General features: G+C 40.7%; 1 protein-coding gene across 5 annotated transcripts in view; it reads right to left on the minus strand.

Annotated features, from left to right (window-relative positions):
* The window catches only part of MSRA (methionine sulfoxide reductase A), a 264,531-nt gene that overhangs the window by 107,338 nt on the left and 130,909 nt on the right, over window positions 1-26,284 (minus strand). For 2 of the 5 annotated variants that reach the window (XM_042883492.1, XM_042883495.1), the window contains exons 5-6: window positions 4,512-4,585; window positions 2,372-2,476 (exon numbers count right to left, since the gene is read on the minus strand). The exons of 1 other annotated variant lie outside the window; for it this stretch is intronic. In XM_042883492.1, coding sequence (XP_042739426.1) covers window positions 2,372-2,476; window positions 4,512-4,585 — 179 coding nt within the window. The remainder of the gene's footprint in view (window positions 1-2,371; window positions 2,477-4,511; window positions 4,586-26,284) is intronic. 2 more of the 5 variants (XM_042883494.1, XM_042883496.1) reach the window with 2 other exon arrangements.

Consider the following 26,284-nt stretch of genomic DNA (forward strand, 5'->3'; position numbering starts at 1 on the left):
ATCATACATCTGCCAGCATCCAACCTTCTTCTGAAAGCACTGACTGGAACTATTCTGAACCTCAGTTATGTGAGGATGTAAAGTGAATACAAAGATATTATTATTATTATTTTGTTTTAAAGTCAGAAGGAATCTTAAGTTCATTTACCACAACTACTACATTATGCCCAGTACTCGTACTTCAGCCAACCTAATGCACTGAAGCTTTTTAGAGATCAAGCTATTGCATCTGTGCCACATGCAGTGACCAACCAAACACAGTCCCAGGCAAGACTACAGCAGTGGCAGAGAATTGGTTAGGTGGTAGTTTCCCTGAGTATATCAACAGAGATCCATTCCTCACGCTGCTTTGGAAGGCTAGGTTCCTAGCTCTGGCAATTGGGATGAATCCAATGGATGAGTAAAACACAAAGAGGCCAGGTTATGGCCAATCGCTGACAATCCAAATTAAAAAGAACAAAACTAGAACTAACCAGTGATAGGATGGGGTAAAATTCCTTACTGAAACCTACAAGCAAACCACAAAGGCCCTGAAGAATGATGTGAAGACAGGTATAGCCTCGGAGCTAGTGTTTCAAGGATGGTGCAAGCACATCATTCTGATCACAAACAGAAAGGAAGGGGTTGATCAAGGAGGCACATAAATCAGCACATCCCAGTACATGCCATTGCCACCACACATAGGCAGAGCTTCTCAGGAATTGAATCGAGCTCCTCTTTCAAACGATAAATGATCTCATTTTAAAGTCTTGAAATGACAATGATGGAAAAAGAAACCAGTGCTTAATTACACTGCAAGCTGCAAAATTATTTCATTCCGAGGTGAAACTTCTCAAACTTGAATGTCCAGCTATTGGATTTTGTCATGGTCCATCAGTGGTTGGACTGTCAATCTCACAATGATGTTTGACATTTGAAGGTGTCCTTTTCCTGTTCTATAATTCTTGGTAGGTCAACACAGAAACCACATGAAATTTTTCAAAGAAAGGCAACAAAGCAGTGAAGAGACTGGAACATAGACCCTAAGTGATAGGAGGAGTGGATGAGTACACTGGGATGGGTCAGTCTGGAGCAGAGGAGCTCAAGGGAGACCTCATTGGTTTTTCCAACTCCTGAAAGGAGGTTGTGGTGAGGTGGGGGACAGCCTCTGCTCCCGGGTAACAGCACTGGGACAAGAGGTAATGGCCTCAAGCTGAATGAGAAGAGGTTCAGGTTGGATATTAGGAAACATTTCTTCTTAGAGAGTGGTTCCAACACATTGGAACAGGCTGCCCAGGGAGGTGGTGGGGTCACCATCCCTTGAGGTGTTCAAGAAAAGGATAGATAGAGCACTTAGGAACACTGGTTTAGAGGGCATGGTGATCTTGGGCTGACACTTGGACTTGGTGATCTTAGTGGTCTTTTCCAGCCTTGTTTATAAATCCATGAGATTTTACTGGCTGCCTCCAGAAAGCGCCCTCGCCCTGACTGGGGCTTCCCTTTTCACACAGGCAGGAGCTGCAATAGCAATTTTTTGTCTTTCCGCTGCACTCTGGGCTCAGTGGAAGACACTTAATCCACAAAAGCCCCTGGATCCCTTTCAGCATTACTGACTCTCAGGGTGGTGCCCCATTCTGTAGGTATCATCTGCGCTTTTTGTTACCAGATGTGGTAACAAGTGGCATAATTATGATAGCTGTTAAAATATTGAAATGAGTTACTGAGCGTAATATTTCTGGAAAATGGTAGAAAGCATGATGCTTATTGAGACTATATAAACATGTACAATGTGTTCCCAGCACAGTTTCCCATTTATGTTTGCACAGATGTGTATAAAGTCACCACGAAATCTCTTCCAAGAGAGATAAATCGGAAGGTTCGAAGAAAGCAAATAGCCAGAATGCTCCACTCAGCATATCAATTCTGACATCTTTTGTTCATTTTTTTGCTCATCATAAAAAAAAAGGTATATTCGCTGCCATTGGAAAATACAGCAAAAAAATATCTATTTTACAAAGTATAAATTTTCTCAGCAAAAAATAGAACGTCCACATTTGAAGCTGCAAAGAACTGTGCTTCAAATTAAGGGACAAAAGATAGCATTACAGAAGAAATTGTCATAATCAAAGCTGAGAAAAAAAAAATTCTATTGTCTGCTGTGTCTCTCTGTGGGAATTTTCCCAGCACAGACAGCTGTAAAGGAGGAGGGGTATTGTGAGTTTCTGTACTCTCATTCTCTCTCTTCCTCTCTTTCTCTGTCAATAAATGTCTGCAATCATATTCTCAAGCTCCAGTGTGATTTCAAGGTTCATCTCTTCCATGCAGCTCAAACACTAATTATCCCAGCTGTAATTAGTAAGATAATTAAATACTGGCTCACTCATCACTCTACCTTGTGTCGGGTCATGATTCTCCCAGAAGACCTTGAGCAGTTTCTCAAAGCTGATGTTTTCTGGCTGATATACCACTCGTACAGCTTCCATGTGGCCAGTTCTACCTTAAAAGACAAAAATCAGGTCCTATTAATGAGAATTAGCTGCTGCATACCCATTTTTTTTTTTTTAATATTGAGATCAAAAGCACAATCCTTATTTCCCTTTTTATTTTTTTTAATGTATTTTTAAAGGCATGAGCTTCTTATACATAATGTTTAATGTACATACTAGCTCTATGATATCTACAAGTTTGGACAAGGCCATCGTGAAATAAACCAGCCAGAGTGTAAATAAGGTAAGCCAGTGGTATTTTTGCAGATGTTATCAAGTTTCAGCAAAAAAATAAAACAAAATAAAATAAAATAAAATAAAATAGAATAAAATAAAATAAAATAATCTCTTAAATATTTGTGCCTGACAATTAGTAAAATATTATCAAGTATTCTAACCAGAATATTAAAATATGAAAGCATATGAAGAAAACATGAAAAATACAACACCTACGCTGTCCTGGCAGTAGGAAGCTGGGCTTCACCAGCAATGAGGTAAGACACAGATGAAATAATTGATAATGAAGACTAAGCTCAAAGGCTTGTTTACACAAGATCATACAACAAATTCCAAACTCTGTATCTGCCAACACACTGCTCCCAATGGGCCTCAGAAAGAGTCAATGAGCTCCTAATTGAACTTCGTGGCAGTAGATAAAGTTCAAGGAAGGCAATCAGGGATTACTTCACATTAAAAGACATTATTCCTGTTTTTCAGTTATGGTATGGCCCAAATTCTTTCATTCTTTATTATATTATTGAAAGATGAAGTTCATAAAAGGAGAAGTATCTGGCCACATGACTTTCCACAGCAAAAACTAACAGATTGCTGAACACCCAGGCATTGCAAGGTGAGAGTCCATGGTGCTGAGTGCTGCACACACCAAAAATTTATAAATGTAGGCATTTTTGTTGCCATAATATCTCCATTTGAAAGAAAAAAAAAACCCAAAACAACAACCCTATTCTCCAGTTAAAGCATAACAAGGAACTAATCAACCAAAGTAAGCTGGATGGTCAGAATGACTTTTAGGTGGGCATAGTGAGGCCGCACCTCGAGTACTGTGTCCAGTTTTGGGCCCCTCACTGCAAGAAAGACATTGAGGCCCTGGAACGTGTTCAAAGGAGGGCAACAAAGCTGGTGAGGGGTCTGGAACACAGGCCATATGAGGAGAGGCTGAAGGAGCTGGGAATGTTCAGCCTGGAGAAGAGGAGGCTCAGGGGAGACCTTATTGCTCTCTATAACTTCCTGAAGGGAGGTTGTAGTGAGCTGGGGGTCGGCCTCTGCTCTCATGTCATCAGTGATAGGACCAGGGGGAATGGTTTCAAGCTACGGCAGGGGAGATTCAGGCTGGACATGAGGAAGTATTACTTTTCAGAAAGGGTGGTCAGGCACTGGAATGGACTGCCCAGGGAGGTGGTGGAATCACCGACCCTGGGGGTGTTCAAGGAAAGGCTGGATGTTGTGTTGAGGGACATGGTTTAGTAGGAGCTATTGGGAATAGGTGAACGGTTGGACTGGGTGATCTTCTAGGTCTTTTCCAACCTTGGTGATTCTATGATTCTATGATTCTAAAATAGGCTACTTGTTCAAACTACGCCAGGTTTTCCTGTCATTCTCACCAGCATAAATTTCACCTTTACTCAGCTGACTTCAACAGAATCATCTGGAATTTCATGCAGTGCAACAACCAGGTGAGTCTGGCCCATTGGGGGGTTCTGAATTAGCTGCCACCAAACAAGAAAAATCAGTCTATAAGTTACTGGGGAATGTTCAGTGAAAATACCAATCTGGTACTAAGGGAAATTTGAAGGAAAAAAAAACCCAAACAGTAGTGGAAGGAAATACAAAGGATGTAGGACATACGAAAGAGGTGTAAGAAGGAAGGGTAAGACAGCATTACATCAGTTAATTGGGGCACATGAAAAGAAGAAAACTTAAATGAGGCACACAGGCAGGTGGGCTAGCTATTAAAGGGGATTTAAAAGAGTAGGATTAAATTTAGTCTAGAACACAGAGAAGTAAAAGGGGACATATCTGGGATACCTGTAATGAAAATTTTGATAAAATCAATTTGGTTCCTGTCCAGTGTGCTTGACAATACAGCAAAGATAAGCTCCCTGCAATTAAAAGGCAAAAAAGTACAAGTTATATGTAACCTGTAGCTAAAGCCATGTCATCCTGACCACCAGGATACTGTCCAGGCAAACGATGGCCCCATTCCTCTTCCACATGCACTGTGCCTACTGAAATCAACAATTGAAGCAATCCAATATCTGAAGGCAAATTTTGAGGGCAGGTAACTGAAAGGGATCCTACATTTAGTAGGATAAAAATGAAAGTCACAGGTAGTTGGCTTGATAGTAAAGTGAAATGGTCTTCTTGTAGAATGGTGCAAATTGACGGCCAGCTTAGGTCAGGGAAGGAATTTATTCTAAATTCCATGTTTTAACATGGATTATCAGGGAAAATAATAGTGTTTCTTTTTTTTTTTCCTTAGCTGAAGACCAGCTTGGGCTTTTTATTGTTGCTTGAGATAAAGGAGAGCAAATGGACAACGATGCATCCAGATTTTGCAAGCCCACCTCATGTAACTAAGAAGATTCAGGAGCAGCTTCCGACTTCATTATTTTTTTAAGCCAATGTGAACCATGAGAAAGTTCTTGTCACTCAGGAGCAAATTGCTTGTCTGAGACAAGTAGCTTCAGATCACATGAGCGTTTCTTCAAGAACTTCAAAACAACAGAGGCATTACCTTTCCTCTCAATTGAAGCAGCAATTATATCTTGTCAACACTGTCTGCTCTGACTAATCCAGAAGTTCAAAGAATCAGTTTGCTTCTTTTCCTCTGAATAGGGAAATAACAGCATTACCCTAAGAATGCTATAGCCTGACCTCATGGAAAAAAATCCCTTAGATGTGTGGCTAACAGACTGGTAGAACCCAGAGCATCTTTAAAATCAATATTTATCCTCACAGAGAAAGCCAGGAGATAATGATGGCCAGTCTTATCAGATTCACCTTTAATTATCCTCAAAGCCTCTCCACAACCTATTGGGTTTTCCTTCTGAATATGGCGTGGCTATTTCTGCTATGAACAATCTCAAATCATTTGTGGTGAGCACCCCCAGCTCCCACCAATTTCCATGGAAACTCTTCCGATCAACTGGGTGCACAAGAGCAAACAGAGGTAAAAGGCTTCGTGCGGCACTGATTGAGCACAAGCTTCCCTAGGAGAAGCACAAAGAGAAAACAGCACTGGACAGAAAGAAGGTGCAATCACTCTGCAGGTACTGTGTGCTTCATAAGGATTCAACAGAGGCCCAAGGTTAACCTGAGCAGCACGCCAAAGCTCAGCTCATCGTGCCGGATGTGACTCAGCTAAAGCCAAAGTGACAAGAGGAAACCAAAACTCTGTTTGCCTTCTTAGTTTTTGGCATTAAGCTTAAATTCCCCTGTTCCTTGCAGGGGAGTTTGATTAGATGACCTGTAAGGTCAGCAGTTCTATCATTCTGTGAATTCTGACTGCAAAAACAGAATAATTGCATTTATCTTGGATTTATATGCTAAGTACACAACAGGGAAAAGAACAGAGCAGGCATCGCAACAGCCAACCACTCCTTTGCACTGTAAGAAAACCCACCCATATCGAAACATTTCTAACCAAATCTTTATTTGGTAAGATTTCTTAAAATGGAGAGGCAGTAATCAAAGAAAAAAGCTGCACATCCTCTAAGGAGAGGTTTAAACCAGCTAACATAGAACAACTGAAACAATTTAATCTGCTCAGTGATGGATGGTGTTCTTTCAGTGATATTCAGCTCTTCAACTTCGTACCTCTTTCAGAATTTATCACAAAACGTCCATTTATATTAAGTCAGAGAGTCATAGTGTCCTCAGATCACCTATTGGCTTTAATTATCTGGTTTTTAATATTCCACAGCGAAAGCGCGCTTCACTTCAAGTTCCAAAAGTTCCAGGAGCCTCCTCCCAAGAGAGCCACAACTTTGAAGCGTATGATTTATTGAATCACTAAGTATAATTCAATTTACTGTTCAATGTGCAAATGGAAATCCTTTATTTGTAGGTGCCAGTATTGGATTTCTAGCCATGGTGCTCAGTTCTCCTTCAGCTCTGCAAGGAGCTTAGCCATAGCAGAACCTCGCTGCAGCCGATAAGACTTTATTACACCGTGGCAGGTAGGGCTGTGTGCCAACAGCAGACTGTCTGTTTATCCTGTATCTATTTCCCACTTAGAAAACATAGCTGCTCTCAGAGGATTAGCTACAGTGAGCTCTTTCAGTGGGGATTCGAGCTCTGGCAAAAACCTCCCTGTAAAGAGCAATGAAAATAAAAAAAAAATATTAAAAAAAAGACATCTGAGTGACACATCAGTGCTTCTTTTCAATTTTTTTTTCTCCCTAATAGTGTTTAGATTTTCACCTTCTTAATCATCTCCCAGGTGAGTGCCCAAGCCAACGGATTAGAGAACTGAGCTCATTCTTTTTAACTTGCTGCATGCTGTAAGCAGTTCATTATTTCCTGCAAAGTGGAACAACTTCAAAGGGCTCCTCACCTGCCAGCACCCACATGGCACGTGGGCTTCTTCTCCTGATACTTCAGCCCTTGGTGAACTGGGTTATGAAATCCACGCAATGCCAAAGCTATTCCCTCCTGCCCCATTTCTGACTTGCTTCTCTTTGCCTGCTGAAACAAAGGCATGTGTGCCACTGGTAGGCATACGGCCAGCCCAGCCTCTCCATCTCCTACATCCATTATGCCCCTCTGCTGGAGGTGCTCAGGGCCAGGTCGGATGGGGCTGTGAGCAGCCTGATCTACTGCAACCCTGCCCACAGCTGGGGGGTGGAACTGGATGATCTTTGAGGTCCCTTCCAACTCAAGCCATGCCATGATTTTACAATTCTATACAGTAAGGCATCATGTGTGTAGCTCGAGCACCAAAGATAAGAGATGATCTCACAGCATCTCCTTATAGTTTCCCCTTCTTTGTGCAATAAACTTTTCGTAAGTCTCATATACTTTCTGACACAAATGTCTAAATGTAACTGAAAGGAACAGGCAGCAGATTTTCAGCCAATGCATATTTCAGAGCTTATTGATTTTGGAGCTAAAACAATTTGTGCTAGCTAAAGCCAAGGCCCTAGTGAATATGTAAAGTATTATATGAAAAAGTAATAGGTCTTTCGAGCATCTGCTTCTTCAAACCAGCCTGGGAATTTTTATTATGTTGTAGATATCATTCATTACATTTCCAGCTTCTCTTTCAGATAGCGATGTGTTAAGCAAGCAAACAAAGGTTAGTCAAGAACACACTGAGAAACCACTCTGGGGATCCTTTTAACTTTTTTACTTTTTTTTTTTTTTTTAACCTTCCAAATAATGAGCGTGAAAAGAATGGCAATAATAACATTCTGATAGACTTTCAGAGGGCAGAAGAGCCCATAATGGCAATATTATTTGACTTCCTGCCTAACACAGAATTTTTGTAGATAAAAAGTCACCTCCTGCAACTCCCTCTTTCCTGACCACTTTTCAGTTTTCTGGGGGGAGTTTCATATTGTTTGGAAGATAGCTGTGAAATATTAAATGGCACTAACATTTGGCTAACTGTTTTTTTGTTTTTACCTTCTTTATGTTTCCCAGTTCTCTACAGACTTTGTCAGCTCTGAAACAGGAGGTTATGTCTGGCTCATTATCCTCTGTGAGTTTCTGATTTGCAAAATACAATGCTTTACCTTCTCAGTGTGATCCACGCTGTTTTATACAGCTGTACTAAAATATATGTCAACCTTACAGAGAAAGAAATCAGTTTATCACCGTGGGCCAATTCTGCAGTTGTTAATCTAAATAAAATTTTGCTTAAATACTACGAACTTCTGCCTGAAAAAACAGCGTGCCCAGAGAAGGCAGCCATGTACTGCAGCTACAGCGTGGTGCACATAGCAAAGGAGAATTTTCTGAAAGTCTGCTTATTGGTTTTAGTAGAGGACAGGTGAATGTCAAAGTAAACGAAAATTTAAAAAGAAAATGCTAGGGAAAATTTCTTTTCTAAAAGAGTGGTGATGCACTGCGACAGGCTGCCCAGGGAGGTGTTCCAAAGCAGTGGAGATGCGGGCAAGGTTGGGCTGGGTGTTGGGTGTTGGATGTTTGGGCTGGGGTTGGGCTGGGTGATAGTAGAGGTCTTTTCCAACCTTAATGACTCTGTGATTCTGTATGTGTGCCTCCCCATTATCTCTTCAGACAATCAGGGAGTGGTTGGAGCTGGAAGCACCCCAGGGTCCCTCTGGTCCCCCCTGCCCCAGGAAGGTCATGTAGAGCTGGATGTCCAGCACCACGCCAGGGGCTGCGGAAGATCCACAAGGGGGAGACCCTACAGATCTCTGCTCTCTGTGCCAGGGTTCCAGCACCTTGGGGGCCCTTCTTCCTTCAACTGTACTTTCAACTGAAGAATCCGTAAAAGGAAAATACAGGAATATGTGCACACACAAACACATGCACACACGTATATATCGCCTATAGGATAAAAGGAGACAACAAAACTTTGCCATCTTGTTCACTGTACACACAGGATATGTCTTTGTTAGGCTGAAGGCTCCCACTGCCAGCACTTTGGGAGGGATTAGCAGAATAGACTCACTTTGGTCTGGGCAAGTGGGCTGAATGCTATTCACAGTTGGAATGCATTAAATGTGCTCCAGGAGAGAATATTCTGATTTGATTTCTTTCAAAAGGAATCTCAGCATCAAAAAATATTCAAGCACTTTCTTGTAGGTGCCAGTGATAAGCTTTTTTGCTATTTGTAGTAGGAAAAATGTCTGGGTCATAGGGCAATGTATTGGTTGTGATGTGTGATATGGGATATCTCTGGTTGGACTGGTGTTTCACAGCAGAGATCAGTGAACTCGATGAGTTGCCTTGCCTTGGGGATACTGTACAACACAACAGAGCATCTCACAAGACATTCAGCTGAAGAAAAATTGTTGAAGATAGGCATATAATTAATGCCATTCAATATGGTTGTATGGAATGTAGGTCTTGTCAGCCAAACTTGATTTCATTCTCTGATGAAATTACAAGTCTAGTTGTAATAAATGTAGAATGTAATAGCATGGGTGTAATAGACTTAGACTTTATTAATGCATTTGACTTATTACTTCATGACAGTCTGATTAAAAAATTAGCACTATACAATATCAATACTGCACGTGTTAAATGGATTAAGAATTGTCTAAATGACAGTTCTAAAAAAATTGTCTGAACGGAACGTGCATTGAATGGCAGCACTTTTATCAGCACATTCCAGGGACTGGTACAAAGCTTGTTGCTTGTTGCTATCAGTAAAGAAATAAAAAGTCTCGACTTACAAAATTTCTGGGTAACTCAGATGAGGAAGCTGACAGGAGGGTCTTAGAAAGCGAACACTTTCTAAGGGTGCATGCAATCAAAAATCAAAACCAGTCATATGTAAAATCTTACCAAAGGGAACAAGTGGCACAATCTGAAAATAAGGAACAATCTTTGAGGAAAGTGCAAGAGTGGAAGCAGAGGAACAAGTAAAGAAGAAATCCTTTTGCCATTAAAAAAAAAGAAAAGGGTTGAATAAAAAATATGAGGTTGGTGTGAACAGGACTGGTGAGATGAATCCTGACAGTAAGTAGCTCCTCACAAATAGTTTCAGAGACAATCCCAGAAGACATGTTATGTTTAGCTTTCAAAAAGAAAATCCAAAGGTTTTCAATTAGAGGATATAGAGAATGATTGAGGGTCTTTGAACAAGCAATGAAAAAGCATACCAAGAGCCAGCGGTAGGAACTGAAACCAGGCAAACTCAAATGGAAAGGCAGGCACATTTTTCGTACTGGAGAAGGTTATCTTCTACAAAACACCACAGTGTTCAATTGCACCGTTTGACCATTCAGTGCTCCTATAAACCTGTGTCCTATAAACTAAGGAAACTGGTTGATTCCCCTTCTGGTACTCTCAAATTCAATCAGCTCTCCTTTTGGAAGAGACACTTCTGACAAATACCTGTTAAAGGAAAAAGATATAAGGCATAATAAAATAGTAACTGGATGAAATGTAATGACCTGTGATATAAAAGATATCAAATTAAATAATGCAGTAAGCCCTTACAAGCCTTAAATGCTGTGAATATATGAGTGAATTGCCTCTCTTTTTCCTTTGTTCACTTAACTTTAATAAAGCCTTTCTATTCCAAACACTGCTATCTGCACAGAGTTGGAACTTCTGTATTTTCTTTTCATCGTCGCCAATGAGTTAGACTATAACCTAACTACAGTTTCTATATGATCTTTACATAGGTAAGTTAATAACTTTCAGCTGAAGTGCTGGATGCAGAAAAGCACCATGTTGCTACTTTTACAAAGTTCTTCTTTTAAAGCCCGAATTCAACCCTAAATTTAAACACATCAGATGGACAGAGCCTTTACATCTCAATAAATTATGTTTACTGACAAACCAGTTATACTTGGCACTATGGAAAATGCAATGCCAGGCTTCTCCCATCTAACCTAATCTAAAAGCTCCAGTGGGTGGATATAAAACAAAACAAATGGTTGTGCCTGCCTTAGAGTGAGGAACAATGACTTTAGGGTAGGACACGTTAATTAGAATGTTACTTTATAAAATGAAAGATTAAATATGAAGAAGTAATAGGAATTACAGAAATACAGCCACACAACTAACAGCAATCTCATGTTATTGACAACATCTTACACTGCTGTGGAGCCCAGTGTTAAGGCATAGCTGGTCTGCATGTACATTTCTGTAGAAATGGCATGCCAGAATAACCATTGGTGTTACAAAAGCTTCAAACTTCGCTCAGGACATGGAAATAAAAAAGGTATTTTCAGAGACTTTCAAATACTGAAAGACTGCAATATATATATCACAGAATCACAGAATTGTAGAGGCTGGAAGGGACCTCCAGAGCTCATCGAGTCCAACCCCCTGCCAAAGCAGGTTCCCTACAGCAGGTCGCACAGGTCGGCATCCAGGCAGGTCTTGAACATCTCCAGAGATGTTTATATATATATATATATAAAGAAAGTCGATTTGGACAGTGATAAGAAATAAATTAAGGTCAAAAATCTGGTCAAATGAACACGGGATGGATGGCACAATGAACAAACTGCTCAGCAGACAGGTGCTTTTGAAAAATGATACTGAACTTCTTCAAAGTTTAGGTGGGAAACGCGTCACATGGCTGAGACTGAAACACTCAATAACATAAAGAAGCAGAAATCATTCAATTTTCTTTCCTGGACTATACTACAAGCTGTGGGAGACTGCAACAAAATACAGAGCCCATCATTTTTCATTCACAGAATCACAGAATCACAGAATTGTAGGGGTTGGAAGGGACCTCCAGAGAGTCCAACCAACTCAAATACCTCTATTTCTATCTCCTCAAAGAATGCATAAGAAAATCTGCTACATGTTCCTAGAACTTCCTAACAGCAAAGTAGCAGCACAACATACAGTTTTGATTTAACTATATGTGAACACTCTATCTTTTGTGTAGATGATCCTTATACAATGGATTTTTTATGCTTTCCCCATTTGTTCTACGTGGAAGATAATGTCAAGATTTTCTTTGATTTTATCACCCTCTACTTTGACATTTCTCAAAGTCATTGCATTACAGGTGTGTTTTTTTCTCTGTACTGCATAAAACAGTAATACAGAGCAGAACCCCAAAAAGGGAAAGAAAGATTTTTACTTTTCAATAAAGAATCTCTCTAGGAGGAGGTATGTCCAAGGCTTGTGCCGAACCTGCTGTCAGTAGAGTAATATCACTAGAAAGTTTTATTTATTTCCAATAAAAAATTATAACCTTGTCACTGGAAGCTCATCACAAACATAAAGGTTCTCCTTCGATTAAAATTGATCATGCTGTAGGAAAGATTTAATGACCACAGTGCTAGATTCTGTGTTTGGGGAGAATCCAATCTCAAACTGCTCAGCTTAGTTCTCTATTGGATAAGGTGAATTTATGTTCATCGCTGCAGTGATACACACTGATTGATATATACAGTATTATGTATAGAGATCAACAACAGAAAAAATCGTATGGGAATGCATGGAAACAGAAGAGAACAGGAGACAGAACACAGCAGTGTAAGACTTTGGGGCATCCAACCTATACCCACTGCCCTTTGCTATGTGGATTTGACCTGATCTGAACTGCAACTCAAATGTCGGCCACTGATTAAAGTACAAGATTCATTACCCTACTGCATTACATTCCACACAGCTTTAGCCTACGTCTAGTATCATGGATTTTTTTCTCTCACACAGTTATGAATTCAGTAGCCCAGAAGACTGCTCCATTGCAGAGCTCCTTTGAAGGATTCAATTAATGAAATGATGTTGGCTTTTTTTATCATAAAAGATAAACTCAATGAATAAAGACCTTCCCAGGAAATATATCCTATTATCCATGGGCATGAAAAACTTTGAGGATAAAAGATTAACACAGTGTCACAGTTGCACTATGCTCTTGTCCTAAGGACTTCAAAGTGCTTTCTAAATCTGGATTCCATTATCCCCATTTTGCAGAGCGTAAACCACTATTACATTGTGTTCTTCATAATTAATTCTCCAAATGTGCAACATAATTTATTCGAATACAATGAGCTCTGCCATGAGCTTTTGTGTTCATCGAAAACCCAAACACAGAGACCTGCCTTGTATAAATATGCCATGTGGGTCATAGGGAGACAATATCACCATGCTTAGATAACAACAACAAAATCAGTTCTGTCAAGATGCATGGAATATAAATGATATAATTTTGACTGCAGGTAAGAAATTCATATGGCAACAATTTCACTACAGTATCTTCCATTTCTAGAATATAGCTTTTCTAACAAGTCCAATAAAAAGGATGGTATCTTTGACTACATGAAATGACAACTATCTATCTCCACTAATGCAGCAATGCCACAAATGCATCTAGTTTATTGGAGCTGACTCAGAACAAATCACTCGCACTTGTCACCATCCCTGGATGTGTTCAAAAATCATTTGGATGTGGTGCTCATGGACATGATGTAGCAGAGGGTTGTTAGATTTAGGGCAGTATGGTTAAGTTGTGGTTGGAATGACGATCTTTAGGGTCTTTTCCAACCTGAGCAATTCTATGACTCTGTGACTTCAGCTGCTGCTCCAGAAGGCAGCAGTCTTCTACAGGTCCTGTGGCAATTTGAGAAATGGAGTTATAGGTAATGATTGAATCCTGTCTGATTACAAATACATTTCCTCAGTATTTCCTTGCAAAGTCAGACAGTCTCCCCAGGACCTGCGTTATGCCCTTCTCTCACCAAAGAGAATGTAGAACTAAAGTCCTGTAGAACTAGAAGATGACTGCAAAACCAGGCAAGACTGTTGAGACATTGAAATTTTCCTTAGGGAGTCGTGATTTATTCACTACTCCAAAGTTAATACAAATCCCTAAAAGATTCAAGGGACTACCAACAGATAGGTCCATTTTGTTTCACAAAATAAACACAACACAACAGAAGTAGTTCCAGGCTCTGCTGTAGGCCAAAAAGAGAAATGGACAAGAGAAAAAGATACGTCTAAATGAAATGCCTGCACTCTGTACTGGGACCTAACTTCAATCTATAATGGGAAAACTTTTTCTCATGTCAATTTAGCAGAAAATAAGATTGATTTATTTTTTCTTTTCCAAAAAAAGAAAGAATTACAGCTTTTAGCTGGGAAGGCTCTGTACCAAAGTTATGCAACACTCAGAATTTCCTTAAATAAATGGGCAGAATGGAAGGAAAAGAATAACTGAAATGTGAACTGAGAACAAATATCAAAAGGAATACATGGAGGTAAATAGAATGCCTAGGGACAACTATTACAGCAATTTTGGTGTAAGGATTTGGAAAACGCTGAATAATCTGAAAGATTATAAAAGAAGAAACAAGTAAGATATGCTAACATCTCTTCTTCTCCACTAGGATCATCAAAATGGCAGTTTGATCCTTTTCTCTTTTGAGTGATTTCAGTTAGAGTTTCACACTCCGAGGATTCTCTGAATACAAGCTTAGATTTCTGAAATATGCCAATTCTCACTCTTTGTGAATTGGAACAACACAGCTCTTGGAAGAAAACTGCTCACATCTACAAATTAGATACTTAGTACTTGAGGGGGAAGGTGAGAGAAATAAAAAAATAAATAAATAAATAAAAAGAAAGAAAAAAATGAGACAATATTGCTGTTATCTGTACTCTGAAACCTTCTCTTTATATCTAATTATTATTAAGCTAATCTGACAGCTGTATGCTGTACACAAAGATGGTTAGGATCATTATTTCCCAAAATAAACATGGAAAAAGCAGAAGATGGTTTCACCTGATGCTTCTCATAGACAGCAAACCGCAAAGAGAGCAACAGAGCAGAGGTTGTGATGATGACAGAGAGACACCCACGAGGTTCCAGAGAAAAGAGTACCAGGATGAACATTTGAGATTATTTTATAGCTATCAGAGATTGCAATTAAATGCTTTTAGGCCCATGAAAACTAACAGTAGAGTTCTAGAATATTGAAAAAGTGGCCAAGCAACCTGTTTTCTGCTGAACTCTTTGTCGGAATCAACCTGTGTAATGGAGCTGAAGGACGAAGCATTGACAACTCACTCATCTGAACTACAGCTATGAGAATGCTGGGAAGAACTGAGCAAGCAGACATTAGGTGCAGGTGATGTTCATTACTGAGAGGTCGATAATTACAAAAATCCATGTGATTATGTTGGACCTGGTACAGAGAACTGTTAAAAGGCTGATGTCTGGGAACAGAGGCAAACAAGGCATCTTCAAAACGAAATCAGACAAGACGGAGGAACTGAAAAAAAGGGAACAAGAACAAAAAATCTTCATCTGAAAGCAGGAGAAATGTATTTTGTTATTTCCTTTCCAGTGCTTTGGTGAAGCAAAACACTCCTCGCTAAGGGCTTTTGAAATCCCATTACTTTGCTTTCAAACACACACTACAGTGTTGTCCATATTGAAGTGATACTCGTGAAGGATCATTGAGGGAGGAAGCTAAAAATTTGCCTGGTATAAGTATCAAAAATTGCAGAGGGGTCAGAATTAGGTCAATAAGACATGTACAGATGTGGTGGGTGATAGATGTGAGATGGGGGAAGCAGGGTGGAAAAGTTGGCTGGCTGGCTGATTAAGAAGTTATTTAAAGGACTTAAGAGAATAATAATCAAACGAGTTTGAAAGTAGAAGACTGAATTGGCAGAGAACAGGTAAAGAAGAGCAACAAAGCAAAGAGAAGGGAAAGGATTAGGTGGGAAACTCACAAGAAACAGGATAGCTACTCCAACTTCATGTCAAACAAGAAAATGTGGTTGCCATATTTCATTATTGTAATGCCTGGACATTAGCACTACTTGAATATCCCATCCCTAGGGGTGCTTGAGGTTGCAGCAGGTTGGATGGGGCTCTGAGCAGTCTTTTCTGGTGGGAGGCACCCAGCCTACAGCAGGGGATTGGAACAGATGACCTTTCAGGTCCCTTCCAGCCCAAGTCATTCTATCATACAGAGCCAACTGTAGCTGCCATCTCACTATGCAAGCTGCTGTACAAACAGAGAATAAAAGCCATGTCACCCACTAAAAGTGATGGAAAGAATCAACTGCTCCTTGGCTGCACGTTTATTGTCACCAGCCTTCCTGATGAGCAGCCCTGCAACGAGGAGAGGCCGTCATCACTGAAGGCTACATGTACATTTTACAGTCTCTCATTTCTGACTATGGAAATTCTTCATTCCTAGGATCTCACCCGGAGCATAAAACCCCAGATAGTGATGACAAGCATCTCCTTAAGGACACCATGAAAAATATGCTACGTGGTGTCAGAGGTTTCACAAAGACCATTAACCGCTGCAAACAGATCAAACGCCAGCTCATATATTTCTACAGCTGTGTGACCCATATCTGAGATCAGGTTTGAAAAATAAAGGCAAGTAGATCAATTGTTAGCCTTTAATAAATCTTTACAGATATTTCACTTTTTTTTTTTTTGTGGCAAACCTTGTAGACATTATTAATTCTCACTCCAACTTTAATGAATGGCTGTGCCAATGCATAACCTCACAAAGCCATGTAAAATGAATTATTACTGATGATTAATTATGCCATAATAGACCAATAAGAGCCACCTTTATTTCAGTCGCTGAGTAAATTAATTAAAATTTACTCCAGTACACAGTTTACTGTTAATAGTTACTTACCTGTTACAAAAAATAGTTTTGTCACTTTTGCATAAATGTAAAAGTTGTACTTCATGTTAAACCAGTGAAAGCATTTACCTCCTGTTTAAACTGAATGGACATTCATTGTATTTGACTATCCATTATCTCCATGTGACCACTCACAAATCAAGCGTTTTAAATTACAGGTCCCTTCTACCCTTTCTAAAATTCCCACTTAAATGGGAATATTTAAGAAAGGCCAAAAATGTTTTTAATTCACATGAAACCGGTATTCCTTGATATTAATTCATCCAAAAAGAAATGACCAACGTGGATGCTCAAAAGTAGTTAGTAAACAATGGAGAAGGAAAAGTAGTCATTAATACCTATTTAAAAACAAAACTCAAGAAACTGATACCTTCAAATAATATCAATCACCATCCTCACATTTGTGTTTCTTGCACAGTATATACAACAGCGAAATCTATTTGAATTTAATAAAGTCTGGCACAGTGAGGAACATACATTCTTTTGTCGTGGATATCACTGAATCACAGAATGGCCTGGGTTGCAAAGGACCACAGTGCTCCTCCAGTTCCAACCCCCTGCTGTGTGCAGGTCACCAACCAGCAGCCCAGGCTGCCCAGAGCCACATCCAGCCTGGCCTTGAATGCCTGCAGGGATGGGGCATCCACAGCCTCCTTGGGCAACCTGTTCCCGTGCATCACTCTTGGAGAGGCTTTTCTCTGTGTTGTGAGAAGCTTCCCAGCCTTGCTAAGGGAGAGAAGCATACATTACATAATTTCAATCTGTATCACAATGCAGTTTCTTAACAGAGAAAGTTCTTTTCACCTCAATGACTAGCAGTGCCCACATCTTGATGGGGACCACGTATCTTCCTCTGAGAATCCCACTGCCTGCCTTCTGCCCAAACTGCAGTTTTGACTCACCTGATCTAACTTCCAACATCTAATAATTAGGTATGTAGTAAAAGCTAATCACCCAAACTCCTACTGAATTACAAGTTTCTCAAACTCTGTTCCACAAAGCCTTATTGGTAGTATTTTGGACTACTCTCCAACTTTAATCTACCTGCTCTGACACATTCCATGACATTTGTTAACAAACATTGTGACAATCTAATTAGCGGTTCACCCTCCTGCGAGACAGCCTCCTATTACTTTCTGAAAAAGTACCCATTCCTTTAAGGTTGGATTATAAACTTGCCAAAACTGATTACTTAAACAAAAACTGCAATTCATTCCTCAGAGCAACTCACTGATTTCCCTTCTTTCATGCCTCTTAAAAATACCAACTGTAAATCTCTCTCTGCTCTTCTGATACTTAAAATCATAGAATATCCCAAGCTGGAAGGGACCCACTAAAAAGTCCAGCTCCAGGTTCCAAACAGTAATGTGTGTGCTTGTATATATAATTAGTACACAAAAACAGGAAGAGGAGAAATTTAGACTAGATACTGGGAAGAAATTATTTACTGTGAGGGTGGTGAGACACTGAACAGGCTGCCCAGCGAGGCTGTGGATGCCCCTCCATGGAAGCACTCAAGGCCAAGCTGGATGGGACTGTGAGCAACCTGGGCTAGAGGAGGTGTCCCTGCCTACAGCATGGGGCTGGAACTGGATGATCTTCAAGGTCCCTTCCAACCCAAACCATTCTGTGATTCTATGATAACCATTACTGAATTGGGAAATAAATGAGGACTACCCAAACCTTCCCCAAGAATGGAGTGTAAGTGTGTGAACCACAGACTTGTTTTATTATGGGTATACAAGCTTCCAGTATGTATAAGGATTGTAGGATCAGAAATGTATGTCACTGGAGGATGCATGGATATGTTTACCCACACAAAACAAACCTCTGTTCCGCTTTATCTTTCCTTAAGATTGACAAAAGTCTAGTCTCCACTATGCCCTGGCTCAGCTGTTACCACTCACATCAGATACTCTCCTTTGTAACTACAGTGATCTTGTATATCAAATGCTGACTTAAAGAAGGGATAGAAAAAAAAAGACTTTCATTTATATTAAAAATTAAAGGATGTTAAATACTGTGCCTATAAGCTGGTCTGATTCTATCTAAAATGCCCCACAGTGAAGTCTTACATCAGTTATTATTGAAACATTAAATGCTTTTCTTACAGGCTTACAGCAATCAATTTAACTTTCAGTCATCTTGTACCCATATGTGCTGCTCCTGTTGATGAAATGGCTATTAATAAAGGAATAGATGGCTATGAATTAAAGCAAGCTCTACTTAATCACATTAATCCAGAGTACGTTAAAGGCTTCAATTTTCTAAATAATTTTGGGCTTAATGCCTCTGAGATGGGCAGACTGTTCTATTGATGCAGCATCTGGTCCAATTTAAGCTGCATTGTGAAGGAGGAATTGTTAGGCCTTTGCAAAAATAAGGAAGACTGACAGTTTTAGGGATGCAACCAAAACTGCTACAGCTGAGACAAAAGATACTGCAAGATATTGAAAAAGACCTGCAACAATTAAAAGGCAGCCCACTGCTCTGCAAATGCAACTCTACTGTTCAGTGAATTGTATATGATTAACTTACTCTTACTGATGGGATGAGTACTCCATACACTTAACCATCACTGTATTTTCCAGTCATTGAACATCCAACAGCTGCTGCTGTGAAATATGTTCACTTACCCATTACATTGGGTTACCAATTAGAGAGGAATTATTTAAAAGGGAATGGCACAACCACTAACACTACTCTTGCATAAGCAGTAATTTCTGGCTTCAGGGTTGTTGGCTCTTTTTCCCTGAGGGTTTTTTTATTATTATTATTTTGGTTATGTCAAGGTAGTAGTTTTACAATGAAATAAGATTTACCTTGGCTTGTACTGCTGGAATACTGCTGCATTCAACTAAGGAGATAAGAAAAAGTGTTTCCAATACTTCTAGGGGAATAAAAACCTTCAAAGAAGAATTAGATGCTTTAGAACAAACCTGCCAGAGAAGGATTTTTTTAACATTCAATCTTCATAACAGGTCTTCAATGAAGGAGACAGTAAATACAACACAGACCTTCCAATAGGGGAAAAATACTGCATTTCCTTTGCTATTACATTATTTCTCATATTCAGTATGTCAAAACAATACAGGTTTGAGGGGGGAAAGGGAGGAAAGGGGAAGGGGAAGGTTTTTGTCCTCAGTAACTCTGACATAAACGAAAATAGTACCTCTGATGAAGACAGTGCATTTGCACGGCACGTTCCAGCACAGAACAAAGCTGTCATGTTGCATTCTGCAGACATATAAAAACCTCTGAAAATGTATTTCACATTAAAATTCCTCCTCTCGTGACATATCCAGAGAGGACTTGTGGGGCTGTAATTGTATCGTGACATTCTGTAAACCTAGAACAATTAGAAATTACCCAAGGAAGACTGCACATAGCACACGCAGATATTTTCTTCCTCCATCCTACAAGACCAGAAAGACTTCAGAATTTAAAAATGGACACTGGAAATTACATTTAATGGAAAATGTTCTGACACAAATTCAGCCAAATAAAGCTATGTAGAAATATGAGTATGTAAATACATCAGTTGGAATATTCTATGACTAAAGGTGATAAAAGAAAAATTTTCATTCCTTCGTGTTACTACGCTCCCCTCCCACACATCGCCACCAGAGAAAACCCACGCGGCTGTAGATTCCACAGCGCTTCATGAGATAAAGTATCCCCTCTTTTATAAATGAGGACAATGGGCAGGAAGAGCTGGAGGTCACCCAAGTCAGCCTTGGAGTCAAGAATAGAACAGAATCAGCTGAGTCCCAAGGCAAAGCCCAGCTGAGGCACTGCTCCTGCCTCCTGCAATATGTTCTGCTCCAAAGAGCTGCCAGGCGAGGCCCAGCGTTAAATCCACTGCTGAGCCACACGAAAGACAAGAGCCCAACGGAGAAGAAAGCATGTGCTGACCAAGCCCACGGTGCTGAATGAGCAAAGCTGCTGCTCCTGGTTTTCAGATGTAATTAAATGGGAAGATCTTCCCCCTCCTGCAATCAGGGAGAAGTTTCGCTTGTGGGAGGGTTTCCCAAAGAGGAGAGGATGGTTGTGTTGCTGGCGTAAGTAACAACTGCAGTGGGAGTTTGGGGAATCTTGGAAGAGAGAAGAAAAAAGAGTTATCTTCCTGTAACTACTTATTTAATAAGTTATCTGAAGAAGTTTTGTGCAATCTTTATCAAGCACAATAGGAGTGATAGCTCTGCTAGACAAGATGTTCCTTAACGCTGTGTCATCCTTCTAATTAAGAGCTATTAAATATGCTTAAGGACAAATAAATAACCACTTATCGCGCCGGTGGTATAAAAAGAATTCCTATCCAGGTATAACACTATGGCAACTGCTTTTGTAAGATACTCGTTGACATTCTGGCAGAGCAGCTCCTGTTTAACTATGCTAATGCAAGAAAATGAGAATAAAGGAGGCAAAAAGCAACTCAGTGATATCACCACTCATAGTTCAATTGTTTTGATGAATTCTGCCCTCACGCGTTGTATGAACTTATCAGGTGTAGACAAATTCTATTTCATGGTAACAATGAGTCTGCACAGGGAAAAGTCTATTATCATATTGAAAATAAAGGAACGAGAGATGAATTCAAGGCAGTAAATAGATGAATATGCAGTAAGACATTTGGCCCTATAGGAAACAGGGCTGCAGAATGTGCCTTCCATATCTGTTGTGACACTTTTTATTCCTGTGCTTTTAGTATGAGATCAAAACGGCCTACTACAAGATTAGCAGCAAAAAATGCAGCTTGGCTGCAAATGTTTCTCTTTTTTAATTAATTATTTCCTTTTCCATCATTTCATAGTTATCCTTCCAGCAGGCTTTAGAAATGATTCTCTTTATTATGCAAAGTTCCTTGAATCCACACTGCTACCAAAAAGACACTACTAATCAGTACAGGCTCTGGTGGGGTTCAGCGTGTGTGACTCTCTGGGAAAGCCCACAGAAGAGGATTTTGCCCCTCCTGCCCCTCCTACCAGCAGCAGGAGCTGGTACCAACACATCACACACTTTTGGCGCAACAGTCCTCATATCATACGCCCGTTCAGAAAGTTAGAATCCTAGACTCATAAATATTGCAAAAGACCTGTAAGATCCCCAACCCCAACTCACCCCACCATGCCCACTGACCACATCCCTCAGTCCACATCTGCATGGTTCTTGAACTCCTCCAGAGACAGTGACCCCACCACCTCCCTGGGCAGCTGTGCCACTGCATCACCACTCCCTATGGGAATAAATGTTCTCTAATATCCACCTGAACCTCCCCTGGCACAATCTGAGGCCATTACCTCTCATCCTACCACTGTTACTTGGGAGAAGAGGCCAACCCCCACCTCCCCATAACCCACTAGGGAGTTACAGAGAGCAATGAGGTCTCCCCTGAGCTCCTCTGCTCCAGACTGACCCATCCCAGTGCCCTCGGCTGCTCCCCATTAACTCTTGTGCTCCAGATCCATCACAGTTTCATTGCCCTTCTCTGCATACACTCTAGCACTTCAGTGTTTATCTTGTAGTGAGGGGCCCAAATCAGAACACATTAATTGAGGTGCAGTCTCATCAGAGCAGAGTACAGAGGGACAATCGCTTTCCTGCTCCTGCTGGCTGCACTATTTCTGATACAAGTTTGCTACCTGGATCCCAAATGACTCACAAAACAAGGGGCCTACATCTCTAGGGAGCATCCTCACTGCTAGCTAGAGGAGATGCTCAGGAAGCACGTCCCACCGTGTAGCCACAAATTCAGGATGCACAGAAACAGATGGGAAGCTTTCAGTTGCTTTCATCTAATGGTTAGGACAATTGTGGCTAACAATTTTATTTTATTATTTGTACTGTGGGGAGCCAAATCTAGAACTTTAGTTCTGCCTTTTCCTAACTGAGAACCCCATCTATTTTGGTTCTATACCCACCACGTTTCCATTCTGGATCACATGTTGCTGCACGTTCAGAAGCATGATATCCCTTCTCCATCCAAAATCTGATCTACTTAATTCATGTAAATTAGATCCTACCAAATACACTAAATATCCCAATCTGTATTTTTCCATTTAATTTTAGCTTCCCTTAAAGACTTCTGAATGGATCACAAAGGCAGGCTGGAAGACTGAGCAGAGAACTCACTGCACATTACTCCTATCTTTGAACACCTCTGAAGATCTGCAGAAGGGCTAAACTGTCCCTGAACAAAGAGGAATGAGGGAAGAAATAAAATGAAGTCATTTGTTAAATCAAAATAAATGAAGCAGTGAAAAATAATGGTCCCATCTGCACCTACCACTGGTTCAGGGTCAGCTCTGCTGAAGTGAAGTGTGCTGCCAAAAATCTCAAAAGAAAAATGGAATGGAATCCTGGCCGTATTCCTCACTATATGTAGTCCATTGAAAATAAAGAAAAATAGATAAGAGTAACAACAAATAATAATATTTTACGCTCTTGCAATGCTGTGCATCTCCAAAACTTTCCACAAATAGAACTTAATCAGTGAGAGTGGAACTTACTTTTCCAAGATATTTGCTAGTCAGTTTCCACTCTTCTCTTTCCCCTTATCATCATATTAACAGATCAAGACAGAGTTCTTCCTGATGTAACATCACTGACATCAGCAGAATTATGCCTAGGATCAATCTGGCCCAGCTTATTACTTTTTTAATAGGTGATAAGAGTATTATAATGGTGTTCCACTTGAGTTGGAACAAAGAATTTTCACAGCATCCAGCACACATAATGACATGATTAAATCCTGCATCCTTTCCAGGAAATCTAAAACACTATAATTATAAAACAGAGAGATAAAAAAGTAAACAACATGCAATGGTGGTATAGTTGATACTGCAAACTTTATGTTTAGTACATAATACCTGTCACCTTTCCAGGATGAATTAAGAAATGTTATAGCCATTATGACCTCCTGAGGAACACACACAAGAGAATTTAAGCCACTACTTCCATTTGGGGAGGAAAATATCCCCTCACAGCAGCAAACCTAATAGCTGATGGCTAAGATGAACATATTTCAGAAAGATAAACAAGTCCTAATTTAAAGCTTCTCAGTGATGGCAAATTTCTATCTCTTCTTGGAATTTCTTCTAACCTTTATAATTGAGGAGATGCATCTTAGTCAAGGCTGCCAGCTGTAATGCATGTTCTCAGTAGATCATGCATTGTGCTGCAGGAGTAACTCCACGCAGCTGGAAGCATCCCTGTTTCCCATGCCTGTAAAAAGACTGAACCAAAGGGAAGCACAAAAGGGTGGCAGAAGTGTTAGAATGGAGTCAAGAAGAGCTCAGTGATGCCCATGGTAATGCAGTCCTTCTGCCCAAGCAACTCTTCAGCAAGCACCATGGGACTCCTACCATGAGTAACTACTCCCAGAACAACTTCTGCCATCCCCTTCCCAACAAGAAGGAATGTCATAGGTTGTGTTATGCTCATAATGGCCCAACGTTGTGCCATGGATATTAGGAAAAACTTCTCCTCCAAAAGAGCATTCATGCTCTGGCACAGCTGCCCAGGGAGGTGGTGGGGTCAGCATCCCTGGAGGTGTTCCAGAAGCATGGAGATGTGGCACTGAGGGACGTGGGCATGGGCATGGTGGGGGTGGGCTGGGGTTGGACTTGGGGATCTCAATGGTCTTTTCCAACCTGAATTATTCTATGTTCCAGGTTAAACTGGAGCCCAAGGATACAAAAGTTGAAACTGCCTTCCATTTGCTTACCTTGCTCAAAACCAGGCAGTAGCAAATCAGGGGCATGTTTGTACTGCTGTGCCAAAATTATCTTATTATTTCCTTTGATTTCTCCAACCATCTGCAGCAATCCGTTGCCTTTTCTCTTAGCCTTACATGTAACCTTTGGGGAAAAAGAGACTTTTTTCTCTGTGCTTTCCCCAGCAAGGTCATAGTCTGTGCCAAGTCTAGTATTCAAAACATTAGTGACAGATTTTTAATATTTTTCCTCCACGGCAGCACTATAATAGCAGAAAGCAAACTGTACAGAATTTATGGAAATGTGACATTCGAACACGATCACTAAAAGGCATTTCAGCTACAATTAACATTTTTCACTGCTAGCGAAGAAAATAAAAATAATTTCTAATCCAATCACTTCACTGGAAAAACTGGATAAAACCAAACAGGGAACTAGTCGACAAAAAATAAGGTTAGTCACTTCATTTTTCACTGGATGGATTTGATCTGTATACTAGCATTGTGGGCACACATGTATGCAAGCACTGTCACTGCATATTTTCATCTCAGTCATAGGTACTGAAGTGTCTCCAGGCATGCACCGCTTGCAGAGGTGAAGGAATAAAGCTGATCATTCCTTCTTGCTTCTTTGCAGCCACAAAACTCTTAGGAAACCTGAAGTGAAAGTGCATTGGATGTAAAGAGCAGCCACTAGAGGCAACACGCTTCCAAACAAAGTGGGGCAGTCCAAAGAGTCCACTCATTTTCTCAGTGTAAAATATTCATTAGTCAATACAGAAAGCCTAGGATTACTCTCTGGCCTTAAAGCCAACTCCACGGCGACTCATCTCACAACTAAAGAGAGGCAATGAAGCTGTGAAGGATCAGCTGAGGGAACTAGGATGGTTCAGTCTGGAGGAGAGGAGCTCAGGAGAGATCGTACTGCCCCTACAACTCCCTGAATGGAGGTTGTGGCAAGGTGGAGGTTGACATATTCTCCCAGGTAGTAGCGATAGAACAAGAGGCGATGGCCTCTGCTCGTGCCAGAGGAGGTTCAGTTTGAATATTAGGAAATATTTCTTCTCATGAAGAGCAGTGATGCAGTGGCACAGCTGCCCAAGGAGGTGGTGGGGTCACCGTCCCTGGAGGTGGTCCACAACTGTGGGGATGTGGCACTGAGGGATACAGTGGGCATGGTGGGGTGGGCTGGGGTTGGACTTGGGATCTTAGAGGTCTTTTCCAACCTGAGTGATTCTATAATCCTAAACATTTTATGCTTCAAAATAGGGTTTGTGCATCCACACTGCTTACTGGATTTGGACACCTGTACCACATTAACCATCAGCAGTGCCCAGGAACTGTCTGGGAGAGGCTCCTGGCCTGGCTCAGAGCACAGCAGGCACTGCCAAAGCAATGCCAGACTGATGCCCAGATCTGTGCCCTGTTCTGTTTGCTGACATAAATAGAGCCTCTGAGTAGCTATAACAACTCTTCTAGGGATGTCACTAGTGCTGATAACAAAGAAGCTGTCTCTAGAAGCTAAAGAAGAGATGTCCTTCCAGGAGTACACCCTGATGATGCTTTTAAGAGCATCTGCAGCACCAAGCAGTCTCTCTATCTGCGGCAGGCAGCTGCTGCCTCTTTTGAAGTACAGGTTTAAGGGCAGTTACCTCAGATGGGCCACTTTGTCCATATCAACAGGCTGAAGAGATTTCACTGATGTGGAAATGAGTTGTGTTCTCAGTCCTGCTGGTGGTCACACAGTTCACCTACAATTTGAATCCAGTGCAGATGAATGACTGGTGACTGCTATAAGT

This window comes from Lagopus leucura, unplaced genomic scaffold (assembly GCF_019238085.1).
Source record: "Lagopus leucura isolate 7727_CA_CO unplaced genomic scaffold, USGS_WTPT01 Super-Scaffold_100038, whole genome shotgun sequence".
Taxonomy (NCBI): Eukaryota; Metazoa; Chordata; class Aves; order Galliformes; family Phasianidae; genus Lagopus; species Lagopus leucura.